Raw genomic sequence first — 24,579 nt, forward strand, 5'->3', positions numbered from 1 at the left:
AGCTCCATGCCTCGTTTATGTCCTGTTATGTTTGTCCCCCTGCCTGTGTCTCGTCCCAGGACCTGTTTTGTGTTTTCTCCTGCCTGTGTCTCGCCACAGGGCGTGTTACGTGTCTCCCTTTGCCTGTGTCTCGCCACAGGGCGTGTTACGTGTCTCCCTTTGCCTGTGTCTCGCCACAGGGCGTGTTACGTGTCTCCCTTTGCCTGTGTCTCGCCACAGGGCGTGTTACGTGTCTCCCTTTGCCTGTGTCTCGCCACAGGGCGTGTGTTTGTTCCCCTGTCTGTGTCTTGCCAGAGAGCCCCTGTTAGCCCAAAGTTAAGTATGGTTTGAGTTTGTTTGTTCCTTTGTTTGTCTCTTTATTTACACTTTGTTTAACCTTTATTAAAAGACTCTTTTTTGGTTAACACCACCCCTCTGCCTCTATGCCTGCTCCTTCCGCCCACGGCGTTCAACACCTGCCACAACACCCCGCTCATGACAGAATGCTCGACCCACCAAGGCATAGCAGAGGGGGCTGGGACTTTAAAGCGGCAGCACCCTTCGCGCCTCACGTGGAGGCCACCGCTGCAGCACCCTTCGCGCCTCACGTGGAGGCCACCGCTGCAGCACCCGCCGAGCGCCTCGAGGAGGTCCCAGCAACACCAGCAGGCCTCATGTGGAGGCCCCCACCTTCGTCCAGTAGCCCTTATTCAAGGCTCACCGCCTTCGGAGCGACACCCCAGCACAGCGTCCAGCACCCGGCTTCGATGTCGGGCACCCACCGCTGCACGGCGGAGGAAAAGCCAGTACTGCATCGGCCGCCCGGATTGGGGGACAACACAGCACTGTCTTCAGGGGCTCTACTTCTCAGAGCAATACAGTGCTGCCCCCTCCGCCCGGCCTACAACAGCGATCCGGTGCTGCCTCCGCCACACAGTTGACTATGGGAGCTAGCCCGTCGGGGTCGGGTGAAGGGACACCAGGGAAGTGCCTTGGGACCACCAATAGCGCTCCGGAGGAGCGGTTTAAGGGGGGGGGGTACTGTAAGGGTCTTCCACTAGAGGTCACTGTTTTTATTTTGTAGTTTTTGTTGGCCGACTCAGTTTCCCAGCAGGCACCTCGGTCAGGTGATGCAGTGCACACCTGAACCGAGGTAGCCATCTATCAATCTATAAATAGCTGTTTAGACTGGGAAACTGGGTCGAGCATTTTTGGTAAAACCACTGTCAGTTATGTGGGCATTTTGGTTTGTTTTATTATCTGTTTAATTTGTACTTTGATTTTAGTTGTGTTGACTTGGGCTCTCTTATTGGCAATGTCTCTGTGTATGTTTTGTGTGTCCGTGTTGGTGGAGCTGATTCAGTCCTGTCCTTCTGTGTTCTTGTGGTTAGCTAGAGCAGGTAAGCAGTTAGGTGTGTGTGTGGCTAGGAGCATGATTAGCTAAATTCTATGTTAAGTTATAGTACAGTTACAGTACTAGCATGCTTCTAGCCATAGCCCCTCTGTGTCTCTAGCTGTCCTGGGTTTCGCACCTCCCTAGTTGCCCAGTGAGCCTAGCCTTTGAGTGTCCCCTAGCCTAGCCTTTGAGTGTCCCCTAGCCTAGCCTTTGAGTGTCCCCTGGCCTAGTCTTTGAGTGTCCCCTGGCCTAGCCTTTGCGTGTCGCCTGGCCTAGCCTTTGCGTGTCGCCTGGCCTAGCCACTGGGTATCCCTTGTCCTGTGTTTCCTCTCCCCCCTATTGTCCCAGTGCGCCTAGTTTTAGAGTGCTGTCCCTCCTGACTGGGGAGTAACGACTAGCTTGTGAGTGCCGCCTCGCTTAGTCTTGGAGGGCTGCCTCGCCTAGCCACTGGGTATCCTGTGTCTGTGTTTCTGGGCCCCTATTCCCTAGTGTGTTTAAGCTATTAGGTAAGTATAGCTTAGTGCATGTTGGGGCTAAAGACATGCTTAGCTAGGTGGATGTGTAGCTGACTGCCATGGTTAAGCTTAGCTTAACCATGTTTAGCTAAAAGCCATGCCTAGCTGATTGCCATGTCTTTAGCCCTCGTCCTGTCCCTCTCTTGGTCTCCCGTGTCTCTAGTGTCTCCCGTTCTCTCTAGTGTCTCCCGTTCTCCCTAGTGTCTAGTTTCAGCTCCACGCCTCGTTTATGTCCTGTTATGTTTGTCCCCCTGCCTGTGTCTCGTCCCAGGGCGTGTTACGTGTCTCCCTTTGCCTGTGTCTCGCCACAGGGCGTGTTACGTGTCTCCCTTTGCCTGTGTCTCGCCACAGGGCGTGTTACGTGTCTCCCTTTGCCTGTGTCTCGCCACAGGGCGTGTTACGTGTCTCCCTTTGCCTGTGTCTCGCCACAGGGCGTGTTACGTGTCTCCCGTTGCCTGTGTCTCGCCACAGGGCGTGTGTTTGTTCCCCTGTCTGTGTCTTGCCAGAGAGCCCCTGTTAGCCCAAAGTTAAGTATGGTTTGAGTTTGTTTGTTCCTTTGTTTGTCTCTTTATTTACACTTTGTTTAACCTTTATTAAAAGACTCTTTTTTGGTTAACACCACCCCTCTGCCTCTATGCCTGCTCCTTCCGCCCACGGCGTTCAACACCTGCCACAACACCCCGCTCATGACACACCTATTCATTAAATTATGCTATTTACATTACTCACAATAAGTTAGGGATATTGTTATTTTCATAAGTGCTTTTCCTATTTGCTCTGAATTTGAAAGAAATAAGTAAAAAGTTCCCTTTGATATTACTCATAATGTATTAGAAGAAACACCATTTTCATTAGTTTATTATTTATTACCCCCAAAATTTGGACAATAAAAGGGATGTTTCCACCATTTGCTGCAATGTCAGCTTGACAGCGACGTCCCATGCTCCTCACTAGCCTCATGATGTTGTTCTGAGGCAATGTGTTCCACTCTTCCACAAGTGCTACCCCCACATCACCTGGCAGAACTGCGTGTGGCGTACGATCATCCACTCTCTGCTTCAACTGGTCCCAGACGTGCTCTTTGGGGTTCAGGTCAGGGGACATTGATGGCCATACCATATGAGGCACTCCAACTTCCTGAAGTCGAGCTGTGACAATTCTTTCACGATGTGGTGGAGCATTATCATCCATGAACAGAAAGTTGAGCGGGTGTTGGCGCAATTGGGGGATGTTGATGGGGCCTATGATGTCTCTGAGGTAAGAACATGCAGTGACTGAGCCATGTACAGTAACCAAATCTGTTTTGCCCCGATTGGTGATGCCTTTCCAGACTGTTTCACCTTCTCCACCAAAGCAAACCATGGGGACCATGTTGACAACAGTGTATCGCTCACCTAACGTTTTCCTGTGCAAGGTGACCCAACACTCATCAGTGTACAGAACGGTAGACCACTGCTGCATTGTCCAGGTCACATGGTCTTGTGCCCACTGCAAATGTTCACGGTGGTGTCTTGGTGTCAGTGGAGTCACCTTGCAATGGTCGTCTGGCATTCAAGCCAAAGCTGTGGGTCGGTTGCGAATGGTTTGTTTGTAAACCCTAGTAACCTCGCATCTCGTAAACGGCCCTGCAGCTGTGTGGCAGTTGCATAACGATGTCTGAGTGCATAGGTCCTTAGGTACTGGTCATCCTTGCGGCCTGTCACTCGTGGGGCTCCACTCCTGCGTCTGTCTTGAACTCTGCCAGTAGTTCTGTGTCTTGATGCAAGCCTGCTAATGACACTTTGAGACACACCAGGTTCACGAGCAACATCTGACTGCCTGCCACTGACCCAAAGGTGCGCCATGGCCAGGTGGTGCCGCTTATCCATTAAGTGACATCGTGTGCTAATGGCTGTTTAAGTGATGAACTTAGAATGACTTACTGACAATACCAGCTTTTTATACCCACAGAATGTTAAAATTGATGCCACATTGAAAAAGGTTGTCTTTTGGGATCGGCCCCAATATAAGGCACACCTGTACACAATGAGACCATGGAAAACACAAAATAAAGTGTGTCTATCACCCCAATACAATTGCCTCCCTATCCCAAAAATGTCTGAAGTGAAACAAACACAGTATGTATGACATCCACTAAGTCTCTCACAATATGCCTAACTTATTGTGAGTAGTGTATATAAAAATATATTTATAGTATGGGTAATAAATGACATTTAAACAGCCTAAATAAATAAAAGACTTCTAACACTGTTAAGATTAACATCCTCTTTGCTCTTACCCACAGTGATGGTAATAGAGCTGCTCCTGGAAGATGTAGAGTTACTTTCCCTGTATGTGTAGTCACAGGTGTACTGGCCCTGATGTGATTCATCTACAGTCAGAGTAAATGTTGTTGTAGTCTCTGCATTTTGCTTCTTTATTAATGTCCCAGTTTTATACAAACTGAAGTCTACAGAGATGCATGTTGGGCTGGGTGTGGAACATCTGAACTGAAGGACTTCTCCATGTGAGACCACAGAGTTTGGGGAGATCCGAGTCAGTGTGGGACCCTGTAAATCTTAGAGTAAAGAAGTATATTTTATTATTTTGTACATCTATTCGCTTTAAACTGTTTTGCTACAACAAATAATAACTTACTTAGGCAAACAACTCCAGCATCTTCCCCATGTCCACAGTTCTCTACTCCAAATCCTCCATGTAAGCACTGATCTATGTAGCTCTCAGTTCCATTACATCGAACATTATCCAGCCAGGTTGGTTCACTTCCCTGACCAAAGCGGGCACTATGAGGAGCGCTGACTGCTTTACCACATCCAAGCTGTCTACACACCACCTCTGCATCCTTTAAGTCCCAGTCATCATCACACACTGTTCCCCACTGGGCTTTGTGCTGGATCTCCACTCGACCACAGCAGTTACTGTGACCATTCACCAGTCTGATCTGGTTATGAGCTTGATTTATTACATGAAAAAGATTTTTTTTTAAAGCTTAGTCCTTTTTTTTTGTAGGTTTGCTTATGAGTTGAAAAGTAACACTAGAGGTAAAACTTAAAAAAAAGACTAGATTTTTTTTTAAGTAACACTGGGTTACTAATAATATATACTGAACAAAAATATAAACGCAACACTTTTGTTTTTGCTCCCATTTTTAATGACAGGAACTCAAAGATCTGAAACATTTTCTACATAAACAAAATAACCATATCTTTCAAATATTGTTCACAAATCTGTCAAAATCCGTTACGATGAAGAACTGGAGTCAAGTCGAGACCCCAATTAGGACGACGAGCATGCAAATGAGCTTCCCTGAGACTGTTTCTGACAGTTTGTGCAGAAATTCTTTGGTTATGCAATCCGATTGTTTCAGCAGCTGTCCGAGTGGCTGGTCTCAGACCACCATGGAGGTGAACATGCTGAATGTGGAGGTCCTAGGCTGGTGCGGTTACACGTGGTCTGCGGTTGTGAGGCTGGTTGGATGTACTGCCAAATTCTCTGAAACACCTTTGGAGACGGCTTATGGTAGAGAAATCAACCTTCAATTCACGAGCAACAGCTCTGGTGGACATTCCTGCTGTCAGCATGCCAATTGCACGCTCCCTCAAAACTTGCGACATCTGTGGCATTGTGCTGTGTGATTCAACTGAACCTTTCAAAGTGGCCTTTTACAGGTGGCCAGTCTAAGGCACACCTGTGCAATAATCATGCTGTCTAATCAGCATCTTGATATGGCACACCTGTGAGGTGGGATGGATTATCTCGGCAAAGGAGAAGTGCTCACTATCACAGATTTTGACAGATTTGTGAACAATATTTGAAAGATATGGTTATTTTGTGTATGTAGAAAATGTTTCAGATCTTTGAGTTCATCTCATAAAAAATGGGAGCAAAAACAAAAGTGTTGCGTTTATATTTTTGTTCAGTTACTAAAGACTTACAGGAAACGTTTGACCTCTGTCATTGCCAACAAAGGGTATATAGCAAAGTATTAAGATGTAATTCTGTTATTGACCAAATGCTTATTTTTCACCATAATTTGCAAATTTCTTATTTTGTCTCTCATAGATGAAATATACCTATGATGAAAATAACAGGCCTCTCTCATCTTTTTAAGGGTGAGAACTTGTACAATTGATGGCTGACTAAAAACTTTTTTGTGCCACTGTATATACAGGTGCATCTCAGTAAATTAGAATATTATCGAAAAGTGGATTCATTTAATAATCCTATCTAAAATTAGAACTCATATTATATGGATTTATTACACAAAGACTGATATAATTTAAAGGGATCATCCAGAAACATTTTTCATTAAATGTTAATATGATTCTTTAGGGTCCTAATGAAAAGTTTGTAATATATTTAATTAAAAATTCTCAATGGTTGTGTAAAAAAACCACTACTTTTAACTGGTAAAAACTAGCTCTGTTCTCAGCAACCTATTTCAGTACATGTTCCTTTAAATGCTTATGATCTCTGCTGAGCCCGCCCCCCCAGTTCTCTGGGGCGTGTCTTCACAACACACGTGGGGTATAGCCACGGCAGTGTAGTCCAGTGCGGGCAATGCTTTGGACTGCATTACCCACAAATCATTGTCCACAACGCAGTGCTTTGTGGGTAATGCAGTCCAAACTGGAAAACGCTGGAATATAGAGCCTGAGCCTGTTTTCTTTAGTCGTTTTTGGTTTGATTTAAGTACGGAACCTACGCGGAAGTTTGTAATATCGCCTGACAACGCAGAAATTAAAAGAATGGACATGCATCGACTCGATTTGTCTTTCTCATCACTGCATGGGCATGAATTAACGGGCTGTTACGCTGCCGCGAGCAACAACAACAAAAGCGGAGAAGCTTACTGAGAAAGATACAAACGCGATGTGTTTACTGATGTGTTTACATGACTTCTTAATCTTCGACAGACATTGTTATAAACCATCTAATGTTACAAAGGTAAGCATAATATAGTTTTCCGACTACGTACACAGTTTGCAACTAGACAATCACCTTAATGCATTGTTTATTATAAACGGGCGATTAGGGATTATATAGAGACGGATGTACACAGAGAAGAAGCCATAACCATGTTCTATGAGAGTATAAGTTAACTTACACTCCACATTCATCGTGATTATTAGAAAAGGCGATCTGCAAAGATTCATAGAAAAAGAAATTACTCACTGAGCCTGGTGAAGATGAAGCAGGAACACGAAGCGTTAGTACAGATCCATTTCTTAGGAGCAGCTTCCTAGCAAAACCTGCTTTACAGAGGTGTGGACTCGAGTCATGTGACTTGGACTCGAGTCAGACTCGAGTCATGAATTTGATGACTTTAGACTCGACTTGACAAAATATAAAAATACTTGCAACTCGACTTGGACTTTAACATAAATAACTCGGACTTTCACTTGGACTTGCGCCTATTGACTTGTAAAGACTTGCTACTTCCCATAAAAAGCCCAAAGATAAAAAGTACGTTAACACGGTCCGCTTTATCTCTGTTTATGTGTCTGTGCGCGTGTGTGTGACAGAGCGCATGCGCGCATTCGGCACGACATCCAATCAAAGTACCGTAGATTCTTTTGATTCGACAGCGTCCAACACGTGACAACAACGTGCACGCGCCAGTTCGCGAAATGATACCGAAGGTAGCTTCGTTTTGCTATAAAAAATTGCCTATATGCGCGGACCACTGAGCTTCTACAGAACGCAGTAAAGGCCAAAAAGGAAATTGTTAGCGTTTTTTAATTCTCTGACAAACTCTAGCCATCAGGATGTGTTTCCCTTGTTATCTTGGACATATTTAGAATGATGAACCTCGGCTGAGTCACTTGTAGGCTGTAAACATGTCAGCACATGCGTTGTATTGTTTATATTTAATCACTGGTATACACTACCCATGATTTGCTGATTTCTTTCATATGCAGTTTGGGTTTATTCAAATAGTGTGACCTAGTGAATTGACATCAGACGGTAAAAATGCTAATTATCTCGCATAATAATAATAATAATAATTATTATTATATATTATAATTATATATTATATATATTATATATATAATTATTATTATTATTATTATTATTATTATAATATTTAATTATAATAATACTTATCCTGATGGGGGAACCAACTTCGACACAGCACCGGATTGTTTGTATGAGGTAGCCTACGTGAGTGTATCACACAAGGTAGGGAGCAAATTTCTTTAATGTTATGTGAAGAAAACAACGTTATTGTTTGTATGAAGTAGCCTACTTCATTGAGAATATGTGCTACCATTTTACATTGCTACTAGCATTTACTAACATTTGTATTTTTATGTATCTGAGCAATGTTCTTTCATAAAAAAAGGTTTGTTTAATAAATACAGATCTTACAACCATACATAATCTGTATAAATTTTATTTTTCTGCTAAAAAGACTTGAAAAGACTCGAAAGTCAAACCGTAGGACTTTGGACTTGACTTGAGACTTGTTGGCTTTGACTTGGGACTTGACTCGGGACTTGCCTGTCTTGACTCGGGACTTGCCTGTCTTGACTCGGGACTTGACTCGGGACTTGACTCGGGACATGAGGGCAATGAATTGAGACTTACTTGTGACTTGCCAAACAATGACTTTGTCCCACCTCTGCTGCTTTATATTGACCCGCGTTTATAAAGCAGTCTGGTGAAAAATGATTATCGCAAACATGAACGCATTTAGGTAAATCGGCGGGGACGTTAGTTTTAAAAACTAAATTCAGCCACTGCGTCCTCAGCGGCTCAGATGTCGGTAGTGAATGACGACTGCTGTGTTCACTATTACACCCAACAACTGTACAACACACTCGCTTAGGCGACATTTTGGTCCAGCGGTAAAAAAAAACAATGGCCGACAGCTTCTTCTCACTCGGGGCGGGTCTTTGCTAAAACACTAGTGTCAATCAACTAGTGTAGGAGCGGCCTCTTGCGGTGTGGCGTCACATCGACAGGCATTTGCGATTGGCCTGATTTCAGAAGGGGCATGTTATTGTAATAAATGAAAAGAAAACCACTGGGCGGCTCTTTATCATCGTAGAGTGGTTGTGTACGCACTCTCCTAACACACAGTTCAGTCCAAACAGCTTAAAAAAGTGCATGTAGGCCTGCATGACCCCTTTAAGGAATTAATCTGGAGGAGTTTAACAAGGAGTGGACTGCAGCTGGATTCAGTGCTTTAAGAACCACGACGTACAGACTTAACCAGGACATGGGCCACATATTTTGCATTCCTGGTCCACTTGGTTTTATCAGGTCGAAGCTGTCCACCAGAAAGTTTTAGTCCACTTCATGCTTTGCTCTGCTGACTAGCTTCATGGAGATGACAATTTTATTTTCCAGCAGGACTTGGCACCTGCTCACACTGTCAAAAGTACTAATAACTGGTTTAGGTCAATGGTATCCCTGTGATTGATTAGCCAGCAAATTTGTAAACCCTAAACTCTATTGAGAATCTGTGTGGACACAGCGCAGAAGAGCTGAAGACTGCTGACAGAGTAACCTGGATTTTCACCTCAACAGTGCCAAAGACTTATTGTCTCCATTCCACACTGCACTGCAGGAGTGATTTATGCAAAGGGAACCCCAACCAAGTATCGAGAGCTGTACATGTAAAAAATTTTATTTGTTTTTTTTTTTAATCATCTTAAATATTATTTTGATTTTCTAAGATAAGAAATTTTGGGTTTTCATTAGCTGCAAGCCATAATCTTTAAAATAAAAATAAATATATCAGAATATATCAGTCTGTTTGTAATAAATCCATATAAGGAATGAGCTTCACTTTTTTAATCAAATTACTAAAATCAAAAAACTTTTTGATGATATTTTATATTACTGAGAGGCACCTGTATGTTATGGGTAATAAATCACAAATATTTGAACAGCCTAAAAAAAAATTAATGACCGATAACACTGTTAAGATTAACATCCTCTCTGCTCTTACCCACAGTGATGGTAATGGAGCTGCTCCTGGAAGATGTAGAGTTACTTTCCCTGTATGAGTAGTCACAGGTGTACTGGCCCTGATGTGATTCATCTACAGTCAGAGTAAATGTTGTTGTAGTCTCTGCAGTTTGCTTCTTTATTAATGTCCCAGTTTTATACAAACTGAAGTCTACAGAAATGCATGTTGGGCTGGGTGTGGAACATCTGAACTGAAGGACTTCTCCAGGTGAGACCACAGAATTTGAGGAGATCCGAGTCAGTGTAGGACTCTGCAAATCTTAGAATAAGGACAAATACAAAAATAAATAAATGTATTTACTTTTGTCTGTATTTTGCTACGACAAATAATAACAACTTACTTAAGCACACGACTCCAGCATCTCTATCATGTCCACAGTTCTCTACCCCAAATCCTCTGTGTGAGCACTGATATAGGTAGCTCTCAGTTCCATTACACCGAACATCATCCAGCCAGGTTGGTTCACTTCCCTGACCAAAGCGGGCATTATGAGGAGCGCTGACTGCTTTACCACATCCAAGCTGTCTACACACCACCTCTGCATCCTTTAAGTCCCAGTCATCATCACACACTGTTCCCCACTGGGTGTTGTGCAGGATCTCCACTCGACCACAGCAGTTACCCGTACCATTCACCAGCCTGATCTGCTTATGGACTTGATTGATTACATTAAAAAAGAAAAAAAAATCTTAGTTTAGACTGTTTTTTTTCACAGGTTTGCTCATGAGTTGTAGAGTAGCATAACACAAGAAGTAAAACAAAAACCAGGCTGTAGACAATTTTAACAGTACAGCACTAAATTTCTGATAGGTAGTAGTTTTTGCCCACCTATTCATTAAATTATGCTATTTACATTACTCACAATAAGTTAGGGATATTGTTATTTTCATAAGTGCTTTTCCTATTTGCTCTGAATTTGAAAGAAATAAGTAAAAAGTTCCCTTTGATATTACTCATAATGTATTAGAAGAAACACCATTTTCATTAGTTTATTATTTATTACCCCCAAAATTTGGACAATAAAAGGGATGTTTCCACCATTTGCTGCAATGTCAGCTTGACAGCGACGTCCCATGCTCCTCACTAGCCTCATGATGTTGTATTGAGGCAATGTGTTCCACTCTTCCACAAGTGCTACCCCCACATCACCTGGCAGAACTGCGTGTGGGGTACGATCATCCAGTCTCTGCTTCAACTGGTCCCAGACGTGCTCTTTGGGGTTCAGGTCAGGGGACATTGATGGCCATACCATATGAGGCACTCCAACTTCCTGAAGTCGAGCTGTGACAATTCTTTCACGATGTGGTGGAGCATTATCATCCATGAACAGAAAGTTGAGCGGGTGTTGGCGCAATTGGGGGATGTTGATGGGGCCTATGACGTCTCTGAGGTAAGAACATGCAGTGACTGAGCCATGTACAGTAACCAAATCTGTTTTGCCCCGATTGGTGATGCCTTTCCAGACTGTTTCACCTTCTCCACCAAAGCAAACCATGGGGACCATGTTGACAACAGTGTATCGCTCACCTAACGTTTTCCTGTGCAAGGTGACCCAACACTCATCAGTGTACAGAACGGTAGACCACTGCTGCATTGTCCAGGTCACATGGTCTTGTGCCCACTGCAAATGTTCACGGTGGTGTCTTGGTGTCAGTGGAGTCACCTTGCAATGGTCGTCTGGCATTCAAGCCAAAGCTGTGGGTCAGTTGCGAATGGTTTGTTTGTAAACCCTAGTAAACTAGCATCTCGTAAACGGCCCTGCAGCTGTGTGGCAGTTGCATAACGATGTCTGAGTGCATAGGTCCTTAGGGACTGGTCATCCTTGCGGCCTGTCACTCGTGGGGCTCCACTCCTGGGTCTGTCTTGAACTCTGCCAGTAGTTCTGTGTCTTGATGCAAGTCTGCTAATGACACTTTGAGACACACCAGGTTCACAAGCAACATCTGACTGCCTGCCACTGACCCAAAGGTGCGCCATGGCCAGGTGGCGCCGCTTATCCATTAAGTGACATTGTGTGCTAATGGCTGTTTGACTGATGAACTTAGAATGACTTACTGACAATACCAGCTTTTTATACCCACAGAATGTTGAAATTGATGCCACATTGAAAAAGGTTGTCTTTTGGGATCGGCCCCAATATAAGGCACACCTGTACACAATGAGACCATGGAAAACACAAAATGAGGTGTGTCTATCACCCCAATACAATTGCCTCCCTATCCCAAAAATGTCTAAAGTAAAACAAACACAATATGTTTGACATCCACTAAGTCTCTCACAATCTGCCTAACTAATTGTAAGTAGTATATATAAAAAATATATTCATAGTATGGGTAATAAATGACATTTAAACAGCCTAAACAAATAAATGACTTCTAACACTGTTTAGATTAACATCCTCTTTGTTCTTACCCACAGTGATGGTAATGGAGCTGCTTCTGGATGATATGGAGTCACTTTCCCTGTATGTGTAGTCACAGGTGTACTGGCCCTGATGTGATTCATCTACAGTCAGAGTAAATGTTGTTGTAGTCTCTGCAGTTTGCTTCTTTATTAATGACCCAGTTTTATACAAACTGAAGTCTACAGGGATGCATGTTGGGCTGGGTGTGGAACATCTGAACTGAAGGACTTCTCCAGGTGAGACCACAGAGTTTGGGGAGATCCGAGTCAGTGTGGGACTCTGTAAATCTTAGAGTAAAGAAGTATATTTTATTATTTTGTACATGTATTCGCTTTAAACTGTTTTGCTACAACAAATAATAACTTACTTAGGCAAACAACTCCAGCATCTTCCCCATGTCCACAGTTCTCTACTCCAAATCCTCTGTGTGAGCACTGATCTATGTAGCTCTCAGTCCCATTACACCGAACATTATCCAGCCAGGTTGGTTCACTTCCCTGACCAAAACGGGCACTATGAGGAGCGCTGACTGCTTTACCACATCCAAGCTGTCTACACACCACCTCTGCATCCTTTAAGTCCCAGTCATCATCACACACTGTTCCCCACTGGGCTTTGTGCTGGATCTCCACTCGACCACAACAGTTACTGTGACCATTCACCAGCCTGATCTGGTTATGAGCTTGATTAATTATATGAAAAAGATTTTTTTTTTAAGCTTAGTCCTTTTTTAGTAGGTTTGCTCATGAGTTGTAAAGTAGAGTAACACTAGAGATAAAACTAAAAAAAAACACTGTAGACTAATAGGTAGTACTTGCATCGCATCTATTGAGACATCACTGACTAACAGAATTAATGCTTTAGTCTACTTAATTACGCTATTTATAACACTTATACAGCAAAAAATTATTTAGTCAGTCACCAATTGTGCAAGTTTTTCCACTTAAAATTATGAGAGAGGCCTGTAATTTTCATCATAGAGTCTCTATAAGAGACAAAATAAGAAATTTGCAAAAGTTGCAAATTATGGTGGAAAATAAGCATTTGGTCAATAACAGAATTTCATTTTAATACTTTGCTATATACCCTTTGTTGGGAATGACAGAGGTCTAACTTTTTCTGTAAGTCTTTACAACGTTTTCACACACTTGCTGGTATTTTGGCCCATTCCTCCATGCAGTTCTCCTCTAGTGCAGTGATGTTTTGGGGCTGTCGCTGGGCAACACGTCTGACGCTGCAGGATTTGAGTCCCTGGTTGCGCAGTGTGTCACTGATTGTACCCTTTGTTATTTTGGTCCCAGCTCTCTGCAAGTCATTTACTAGGTCAGCTCTTTGGTCTTGGCCATAGTGGAGATTGGAGTGTGACTGTTTGAGGTTGAGGACAGGTCTCTTTTATACTGATATTAAGTTTAAACAGATGTCATTAATACAGGTAACGAGTAGAGGAAAAAGGAGCATATTAAAGAAGAAGTTACAGGTCTGTGAGAGCCAGAAATCTTGCTTGTTTGTAGGTGACCAGATACTTATTTAACAATCAATTAAATAATTTTCGTGCTTAATTTATCAATGAATTTATTAAAAATCCTACAATGTGATTTTTGTTCCTTAAATTGTCTCTCATAGTTGACGTACACCTATGATGGAAATTACAGGCCTCTCTCATCTTTTTAAGTGTGAGAACTTGCACAATTGATGGCTGACTAAAAACTTTTTTGCGCCACTGTATATACAGGTCCATCTCAGTAAATTAGAATATTATCGAAAAATTGATTCATTTCTTAATTTTATCTAAAATTAAAACTCATATTATATGGATTTATTACACAAAGACTGATATATTTTAAGTGTTTATTTTTTAAATTATTTTCATGATTATGGCTTAAAGTTAATAAAAACCCAACATTTAGTATCTTAGTGTCACGTTCTGGTTGTCTGTGTCGGCGTTGTGGCATAGATGCAGAGGCTGAGACGAGAACTTCCAGATAAACTCTTTTTATTGATATAATCAAGCAAAAACAAAAGCTCTCTTCAAAGAGCACTTAGAAATCTTTAATAGAACGTCTTACTGAAAACAACCAACACAAAATAACCATAACAAATGCTACACGCCTGACTGAGCTTCAGTCAGGCTATTTATAACTCAACTAATGACTGACCTGGATCAGGTGCATGCTTCCATCACCTGACCCAGGTGCCCTATGGGAGATGAAGTTCCCTTCAAATTCAAATTTTATTTGTCACATACACAAACATACACAGTACGAAATGTAGTGAAATGCATTATACGACTGCCATTGACCCTAAAAGAGAGTTAAATTTTACAAATAAGAAATAAATATGAATAAAAGAAATACGATAGAAATTAAATTAAAAAATTAAATTAAACTAGGAAAAATAGAACTAAAAATAAAAATAGAAATGTGCTAGGAAAAAAATAGAACTAGAAATAAAAATAGAAATATGATGTACAAAATAGAAATATACTGTGCAAATTGAAATATACTGTACGGTGTGTGCAAATATGCATAGAGCAAAGTGTCTTAGTGCAGAGGTTATTAAAGTGTCTTTGTGCACTGGTTGTTGTGCACACAACCTATAACATAAAAACACAACAAACAAGCAGAGTCTTTGGGCGCCCTCTAGGGGTTAACCCTTACAGTACCCCCCCCCTCAAAAACGCTCCTCCGGAGCGCTAACGGAGGCCCGGGACTCCCTCCCCAATGTTCAAAGTCTGGCCTTCCGACCCGGAGGCTGTAGCCCTTGTCCCCTAAGCCGGGCTGCATGGCCAGCAGGACAGGTTTCCCAGAGCCGGGCTGCGAAGCGGGCATGCTGATCTCGGAGGCGCTTGGAGGCAGTGGAGCTGAAACGACATCCGCGATGCTTGACAGCTGCGGAGCTGACGCGACGTTCGTGGAGCTTGGTGGCCCCGGGGCTGAAGTGACGTCCGTGTCGCTTAGGGACTGCGGAGCTGAGGCGACGTCCGTGGCACTGGACTGAGGCTCGGGCACAATGTTCTCGGAGCTTGCCGGCTGAAGGGCGGACGTGACGTTCGCAGCTGAGGAGCTGGAGCGACGCTCGCTGCGTCCGGCGGCTGTGGAGCGGGAGCGACGCTCACTGCGTCCGGCGGCTGTGGAGCTGGAGCGACGCTCGCTGCGTCCGGCGGCTGAGGAGCTGGAGCGACGCTCGCTGCGTCCGGCGGTTGAGGAGCTGGAGCGACGCTCGGCGCGCTCGCCTGCTGAGGAGCTGGAGCGACGCTCGGCGCGCTCGCCGGCTGAGGAGCTGGAGCGACGTCCGCTGCGTTCGGCGGCTGCAGGTCTGAAGCGACTTCCGTGTCGCTTAGGGATTGCGGAGCTGAGGTGACGTCCGCGGCACTGGACTGAAGCTTGGGCACGACGTCCTCAAAGCCTGGCGGCGGAGGAAGAAGCGCACCGTTTGAGGTTCCTCCTCCCTCTCGCCACCGCCGTACCTGACCTTCTTGGTCCGTACCTCCTGGTCGGTGCGGGGAAGTCTGTCACCCCGAGCTGCGTCGCTCTTAAACGGTGTTCACCGGATGGCAAGCCTGCAGCCTTTCCAGCTCTGCAGCGCCCTTTGCTCACTTTGCTCTCGGTCCTTTCTGTGCTCCTCCATCGTCATTGCTCCCCCCAAAAAAACATTTAGGGGAGACACCTCTGCTATGCCACTTTTAAGGTGTAGCATTCTGTCACGTTCTGGTTGTCTGTGTCGGCGTTGTGGCATAGATGCAGAGGCTGAGACGAGAACTTCCAGATAAACTCTTTTTATTGATATAATCAAGCAAAAACAAAAGCTCTCTTCAAAGAGCACTTAGAAATCTTTAATAGAACGTCTTACTGAAAACAACCAACACAAAATAACCATAACAAATGCTACACGCCTGACTGAGCTTCAGTCAGGCTATTTATAACTCAACTAATGACTGACCTGGATCAGGTGCATGCATCCATCACCTGACCCAGGTGCCCTATGGGAGATGAAGTTCCCTTCACACAACCTATAACATAAAAACACAACAAACAAGCAGAGTCTTTGGGCGCCCTCTAGGGGTTAACCCTTACACTTAGAAAAAAAAAAGATTTTTCGTATGAATTGTCAGGGTTACCCCCTAAAGGGCGCCTAGCGCCCAAAGACTCTTTTATGTTTTAGGTAAATAATGCACCTCGGTCAGGTGATGGCTTCCACCTCGGCTCACCTGAACCTAGGTGACTCATTAGTTTGATTAGTTAGATTATAAATACCCTGTTTAAGTTCAGTTTGGTTGTCTGGCATTTGTTATTGCTGCTGTTGTTGTGGTTATATTGAAGTTTTTGTTGTGCTTAAGTCAAGTGTTTTGTTTCAGTTTAGTTTTAAATTTCATCAAAAGAACAACTAAACCGTCATCATTGCCTCTAAATTTATGCCTCACCAACACATACAATCCCTACGTGACAAAAGGCCAGACCTTTTCAGCGACATAGCAGAGGTTTCTCCCCTGGGTGTTTTTTGTGGGGGAGCTGTGACGATAACGCCGGGGCGAGTCGACTTTGGGAACGGTCGGCTGGCCACTCGGCATCACTTCAAGGAGCGGGCAGAAGCAAGAGGAGCAGAATCCTGCAGAACGTGCAGGAGACAGACTGGAATAAATGAGCGAGAGATGCAGCAGAGCTGGGAAGGTGAACAGACAAAGAATGTTAATATGTTCTGTGCCCAAGAAAATCTAAAGCGCATACAAGGCCTGCAGGAGCAGTTGGAACAGCTTTAAAGACTGCTTGTCCAGCTTAACCTTTCAGACTGCCACACCACGCACTCAACTACGAGGGCGGCGCGCCACCTCCTCCTCTGTGCGACTTTGAGAACATTGTGCTTCCTCCTCTGCCTGGCTTTGAGGACGTCGTGCCAGCTTCTCTGCTCGACGTCGACAACGTCTCGCTTTCTCCTCCTCTGCTTAACCACGAGGGCGGCGCGCCACCTCCTTCTCTGCTCGACTTCAAGAACATTGTGCTTCCTCCTCTGCCTGGCTTCAAGGACGTCGTGCCAGCTCCTTTGTTCGAAGTCGAGGACGTTTCGCTTCCTTCTCCACCGCTCGACTGCGAGGACATTGTGCCAGGTCCTCCACCCAGCTCCGAGGATGTCGCGCCTTTCCTCTGCCCCCCAGCTTTGAGGACGCCATGCCAGTTCCTCCGCCAGGCTCTGAGGACGTTGCCCTTCTTCCTCCATTGCCAAGCTTCAAGGACGTCGTACCAGTGCCTCAACCTGGCTCCAAGGACGTCGTGCCAGCAACGCTGCCTGGCTCTGAAGCTCAAATGCCTGCTCCGTCACCCTGCTTAAAGGACATCAACCCAGTGCCCGTTCTGCCACCGTTAGGCTTTGGGAATACTGTCTTGCTGGCCCTGCAGCCCGGGCCAGGGGACAAAATCTACAGCCTCTGTGTCAGGAGGCCAGACGCAGGATATTGGGGAGGAAGCCCTGGACCTGGCAGTTTTTGGTGTGCTCCAAGTCAAGTGTTTTGTTTAAGTTTTGTTTTAAGTTTAATTAAAAAAAACAACCTCTGCATTTATGCCTCGCCGACACATACAACCCCTACATGACAAAAATATGTGGACATGCATCAAGTATGAACATGTACATGACTCAATATTTGGTCAGGGCTTCCTTTGCATGAATTACTGCAGCAATGTGGCTGGCTGTTTACAAAATGCTGTAACCAATCACATTAATGGAATTTTGAATGAATGATAAAAATGTTGTTGAAAAATGTGGACAAGATACAGGGATAACCATAATCTTGAGAGGATTGTAAAATGAAGCCCATTTATGAATTTGGAGGAGATTTACAAGGAGTGGACTGCAGCTGGATTCAGTGCTTTAAGAACCACGACGTACAGACTTAACCAGGACATGGGCCACATATTTTGCATTCCTGGTCCACTTGGTTTTATCAGGTCGAAGCTGTCCACTAGGAAGTTTTAGTGCACTTCATGCTTTGCTCTGCTTACTAGCTTAATGGAGATGATGATTTTATTTTCCAGCAGGATTTGGCACCTGCTCACGCTGTCAAAAGTACTAATAACTAGTTTAGGACTATGGTATCCCTGTGATTGATTGACCAGCCAATTTGTTCACCCTAAACCCTATCGAGAATCTGTGTGGTATTCTGAAGAGGAAGATGCGAGACACCAGAACCAACAATGCAGAAGAGCTGAAGACCGCTGCCAGAGTAACCTGGATTTTCACCTCAACAGTGCCAAAGACTTATTGTCTCCACTCCACACTGCACTGCAGGAGTGATTCATGCAAAGGGAACCCCAACCAAGTATCGAGAGCTGTACATGTAAATTTTTTAATTTATTTATTTATTTATCATCTTAAATATTATTTTAATTTTCTAAGATAAGAAATTTTGGGTTTTCATTAGCTGCAAGCCATAATCTTCGAAATAAAAATAAAAATTAACAATTCGAAAATATCAGTCTGTTTGTAATAAGTCAGACTGTTCCCCACTGGGCTTTGTGCTGGATCTCCACTCGACCACAGCAGTTACTTGTACCATTCACCAGCCTGATCTGGTTATGAACTTGATTTATTACATGAAAAAGATTTTTTTGTAAAGTTAAAGTTAAACTTTTTTTTTAGCAGGTTTGCTTGGTTTGAGTTGTAAAGTAGAGTTACACTAGAAGTAAACCGAAAAACTGGCTGTAGACAATTTTTACCATCATCGACTAACATTATTAATACTTTAGTCTACTCAATTCATATAATAATTTATATAGGTGCATAATAATTAATTTGAATATCATTGAAAATTTGTCCTATTAAATAATTCCATTCAAAATTAAACCACATGTATTGTATAAATGTATTCAACACAGACTTATATATTTCAATTGTTTATTTATTTTCTTTTTGATGATCATGCCCTAAAGCTAATGAAAACCTAAAATTTAGTATCTCAGAAAATTAAAACATGACTAATGAACAATGGAAAAAAAAAAAGATTTTTAACACAGAAATGATAGACTACGAAAAGTATGAACATGTACAGGACTTAATACATGGCCAAGGCTCTCTTTGCATGAATTAACACTAGAAGCTCCGAGCACCGGTCATTTTGACCGCTATGGGGGAAAAAAAATTATACTTCACACTCGATCAAAATCCAGAACCCTCTTTTCATGACTTTTCCTAGATCTGTGAGCTTAATCACCCTGTATGCTTACATTTTTAAAATTGCATATGATTATAATAAATATATAAATATTTTTCAAGTTCAATGTTTTCACGCTCCAGCGATATGACTGATAATTTTTCATTCTCTTTTCCACTAAAGTGAAGATCCGTTCTAGTTGCTTACAGCGCTACAGTTCGCTACTCTGTGCAGTTGTGTGTGTACGGAGAGTTTGTGTATGTATGTGCGCGCATCTTTTAAATGTGTGTGTACGGAGAGTTTGTGTATGTATGCGTGCGCGTCTCATAGGTATGCAGTTAATTTACAGTAATTCATTAAAAAAAAAACAGTGTCTACTTTATAAACAGCTTAGTATACTGTGCCCCTGCTTCCTTTTCCGTTTTCTGGTGCGCACATAGCTCCTTTACCTCCTGCTTATGGTTACATTTATGCACTGTTTATATAGAATATGTGCATTAATTGCCGCCAGGTCTAGGAGGTTGTAAAACACAGCCACAGGCCAGCGCCGGGTGTCTCTCTTTACTCTCTTTACTGAATACAGCCGCGCCATTCATCCATAACATCAACGCCAACTTTAGTGCTGTTGTAGTAGAAAATTGTTTCAGGCAGTTTCTTTTCACCATTATCAGTTGAAACTGCCTGATGCATTGTGCTCAGAACACATAAATTTTTCTTTCGTTTTGTCTGATAAATCGTGAGCGTTATATTTCTTCCTTTCCCCAGGAAGGGATCCACAATACGCTTTACCAGCCGCCCTACTGTCGTCTTTCCCTAGATAGGGAATTGCGTTCAACATGTATTTTGTTTTAACATCAGCGGCCACCCAGAACTTGATACCAAACTTATTTGGTTTATTGGCCATGTACTGCATGAAACGGCAGTGTGCTTTAGTAGGGAACCACCACCCCACCCCCACGCTTAGCACTCTGTTCACATGCAAGGTGTAGGTCAACAACTGGCACTTCCAACAGACCTCATTGTCCTGTTGTCTAGAGAATGAAGCTTATTGAACTTGGTTATTTTTAAATGCTTTTACTGTATGTTAATAAATAAATAAATAAATAAATAAATAGCTTGAATGGAGAAACAAACTTCCTTAACGACCATGATTGTAACATATATGTACATATCAGAAATAAAATACTTATGTTTTAATTTAATCCAATGAACACAAAAATATGACAAAATGGTCACGTCTAAGCTTTTATATTTTATTGATCAAATGATTTTTTTTCTTTTTGTGGCATTAGATTTCAGTGTGTTTACGCTGTAAGGTGTAAATGTGTAAATTTAACTAAGGTAAATGAAGCATGTCTTAAAACATAATGCAATAATGCAGATCAAACATAATACACTTGTCCATAAATAAAAAGGAATATTTAGACCTTTATGCAAACTATATTTCACTTAAATACACAGATTAAAACGAGGAAAGAAAGGTGATGTGGACAAATGGAAGGAGGAAGAAAACGGTGACATCAGTTTTCGTTATTTTACAAAATCGGAATATATTTAGTAAATCTATGAATTATATTCAAAGCATCAAATCCAACTATGAAGCTTGATTTAATTGGTACCATCTAACATTTTATTTTCTATTTATTTTATGTTTTGCTGGCGAAATACATTATAGGCAGAGACGTCTGCTCGGTCTTGTTATTTTGTTGTAAAACCCCCAATACAGCCGATTCCCCATCAGCGAAACCGGTTTGATAACTTCACACCTATCGTGAATGAAAGGTGAGAAGAGGCATTACAGTAACTGGGGGGGTCTGCGGGCACATACACACCCACCTCTCCGTGCACACACAACTGCACAGAGTAGCGAACTGTAAATAAATAAAACAAAATAAAATATCCTTAATCCAGATTTTATCAATCAACATACGTTTAACCTGTAAGACTTGTCACACTGTAACTAGAATATTTACAAAACTGGAAGGTACTATAGGCTTATAGTGGATTCCAAGAAAATTAAATAAAATAAAATAAAATTATATATTGTAGCGTTTTTACGCCGAGAAGAATACTGGAGAGACGAGTGAGCTTATTTGCTACCCAATGCAATGGCTGGGAGTACTTTATTTAGCACACAGCCGGTAATGGCATGAGCAGCACCTTCACTCAGGAGCCTACCTCTAATTCAGCGTCAGCCTGAACTAGAGCACATTTCACACGTCACACACCTCAACACACACACAACAGGGCCGAAGTCACTAACCCAAACACCTTTCCCCATCATGGTGAACACACCGACATTCCCGCAAAGCATGCTGGTCGTCAGCCGCCGCCCCACCCACGCCACACTGCCCCCACCCGAGCTGTGACTGTCCCTGGTCACCATGACCAAGTTTGTTTTGGAGGCGTGGAGGCGGTCGGCGCTGGCGGTGGGAACGCCGGCGTCCCTTGGCAGGTGAGGGATGAACGCGAACGCAGTCCTGAGGCGGTCCGGCCTCCACAGAGTTCAATGTTTCCCCGGCGTGCGCCAAGTGTCTACGCGCCAATTCGTGGACACGGAACAGTTTGTCTTTTAATAAACAAAAATACTCCACACCTGGTTTCGTGGGTAAATCCACTTGTGGAGGGGACCCGAACACTAGATCCACAGGCGTGCGCAACTCGCGACCGAACATCAACGCAGCTGGCGTCAGCTGCGAGGACTCCTGCACCGCTGTACGATACGCCCAAAGCACGAGAGGCAAATGCTCGTCCCAATCTTTTTGCCGGTCGCTGGTAAGCACGGCGAGTTGGGTGGTGAGTGTTCGGTTGAACCGTTCCACGAGGCCGTCACTTTGGGGTTGCAGGGGCGTGGTGCGGGTCTTTTTTACTCCGAGGCGCTCGCACACCGCCGCAAACACCTCCGCCTCGAAGTTACGCCCCTGATCGCTGTGCAACTGCTCCGGGACGCCGAATCGACTGAACACCTCGTCCACCAGCACTCGAGCCGTGGTGGAAGCGCTCTGATCTGGAACAGCGAACGCCTCTGGCCACTTCGTAAAATAATCCATGGCCACCAGCACATAACGATTTCCGCGATCAGAGACGGGAAACGGCCCCAGAATGTCCACGCCCATACGTTCCATGGGCGCCCCCACCCGAAAGTCTTGCAAGGGTGCTCGTGAGCGCTGGGTAGGGCCCTTCTTTGCCGTGCAGACATCGCATCTGGCGATGAGCGGTTCACAGTTCAGCTGTGAGACCGGCGGAGCGACTGCGGGTGACGCTCTGGGAGACGCAGTAAGACGGCTGCACGCTGGCTCGGACGGCTGATCACCACCGGAGAGCCTGGAGGACTGCACGGGGGGAACGTCCTGCGTCGAGGGTTCTACATCGAGACGGCGCTCCACTTGCTCGCAGTACCGGCCACGCGCTTTGCTGCCCGGCCGGCGAGGTAAAGCGCCGGTGTTAGCGCGCAAATTTCCCGCTCGGTCTGCTACCGGAAGTTCCGCCCCCCGGGTGTGTGCTGCTAACCTGTCCAGCTGTGGTTTGGGTCCGAGCAACCTGGCTACCCCGAAGTTACCACGCAGAGTTCTGCTGGACAAGTTCAGCACCGCACCCCATCTCTCCAAAATGTCCAACCCCAAAACACTCCTCCTCGACATTCCCCACTAAGAACTGGTGTGTAAAAGTTCGACCACCCACCTGGACTCGCGCTGTGTGACACGCCCGTACCTTGACGCAGCCCCCAGCAACGGTGCAGATGCTGAAAGCAGGATCAGGCCGTCGGCGAACACACTTGCTTTGCCCCAGTACTCCAGAGCGCAGCAGCGAAACAGTGGAGCCGGTGTCCACGAGCGCCCGCAGTAAGACGCCATCCAGCACACAGTCAATGTGAAGCCCAGCGCGGCTTCCCAAGTGTCCTCCCGGCGCTAGTTTAGCGGCTGCTGGTGTACGCTGTCCCGTGCCTCGGCCTCGCCGCGAAACGTCGGAGCGCTGCTCGTTGCCTAGCGGCGACGGGTAGCCCTGTCTCCGGCTAGGTTCACGAACAGAGCGCCACTGAGCTGCGGGCGGTCGCTCGGCTCTTCCGCCGTGATGTACCGCCGATATGGGCTCAGCGCGCTCGGCCTCGCGCAGCGGCAGGACGCTTTGCCGGCTAACGGCGCACGGAGCTGTAGCTTGCTCCGGCGCTTGCGCTGCGCCAGCCTCCGCCCCGAGATCCAGCGCCGGGATTTTCACTTCACCGCTCCGCGTTGGTTGCCGTGGTGTGCTCGCTTTAGCGCCGTCGGGAAAGCGCTTCTTCTTCGCGAGAAGTCGCTCCGCTACTCGGCGGCCCGCTTGGATTTTCAGTAGGTCTTCCGTTGTGCGCTCGCACCCGTTACTCTCCATCCCACTTCTGACACCAATGTAGCGTTTTTACGCCGAGAAGAATACTGGAGAGACGAGTGAGCTTATTTGCTACCCAATGCAATGGCTGGGAGTACTTTATTTAGCACACAGCCGGTAATGGCATGAGCAGCACCTTCACTCAGGAGCCTACCTCTAATTCAGCGTCAGCCTGAACTAGAGCACATTTCACACGTCACACACCTCAACACACACACAACAGGGCCGAAGTCACTAACCCAAACACCTTTCCCCATCATGGTGAACACACCGACATTCCCGCAAAGCATGCTGGTCGTCAGCCGCCGCCCCGCCCACGCCACAATATATATATATTCAGTTTGTGAGTATATTAACATGTGCAGACATTTATTTGAGGGGGCCCTGCATATTTATACATTTGGAATCTGCGTCTACATTTTCTGTTGCATGTATAGAATTAGTTTCAGCTGAAACTCATGATCAATGGTGTTAGGGTTCTTAGTGATAATTAGTTTCAGCCAAATCACAAAAAATAACAATGGACTATGGAACGTGTTACTCATTTATTTATTCTCTACAAGGATACTAACTGCACAGACCAAACTTTTATCTTCTTGAACTGATATAAAAATTCTAAATATAGAATTCTAAATTATAGAGTATTTACAGAAATATAGATATCTACAGTATATAAATATAGAATTCTAAATTATAGAATATTTAAAGAACTGAAATGTTGTCTTATGAATAAAAAAAAAACCCAAGTTAAAGCAGATGGGCTATAGATCATGTTATGTTTTTTTTTATATTTTGTTTTTTTGT

The 24,579-nt window shown here is 44.4% G+C and overlaps 1 protein-coding gene across 1 annotated transcript in view; it reads right to left on the reverse strand.

Moving 5' to 3' along the window:
* The window catches only part of LOC128544925 (deleted in malignant brain tumors 1 protein-like), a 65,750-nt gene that overhangs the window by 2,053 nt on the left and 39,118 nt on the right, over positions 1-24,579 (reverse strand). Inside the window, exons 16-19 of the mRNA XM_053515237.1 lie at positions 12,643-12,957; positions 9,851-10,129; positions 4,528-4,842; positions 4,169-4,447 (exon numbers count right to left, since the gene is read on the reverse strand). Of these exons, the coding sequence (XP_053371212.1) occupies positions 4,169-4,447; positions 4,528-4,842; positions 9,851-10,129; positions 12,643-12,957 (1,188 nt within the window). The remainder of the gene's footprint in view (positions 1-4,168; positions 4,448-4,527; positions 4,843-9,850; positions 10,130-12,642; positions 12,958-24,579) is intronic.

The sequence above is a fragment of the Clarias gariepinus genome, chromosome 16 (genome assembly GCF_024256425.1).
Source record: "Clarias gariepinus isolate MV-2021 ecotype Netherlands chromosome 16, CGAR_prim_01v2, whole genome shotgun sequence".
NCBI lineage: Eukaryota > Metazoa > Chordata > Actinopteri > Siluriformes > Clariidae > Clarias > Clarias gariepinus.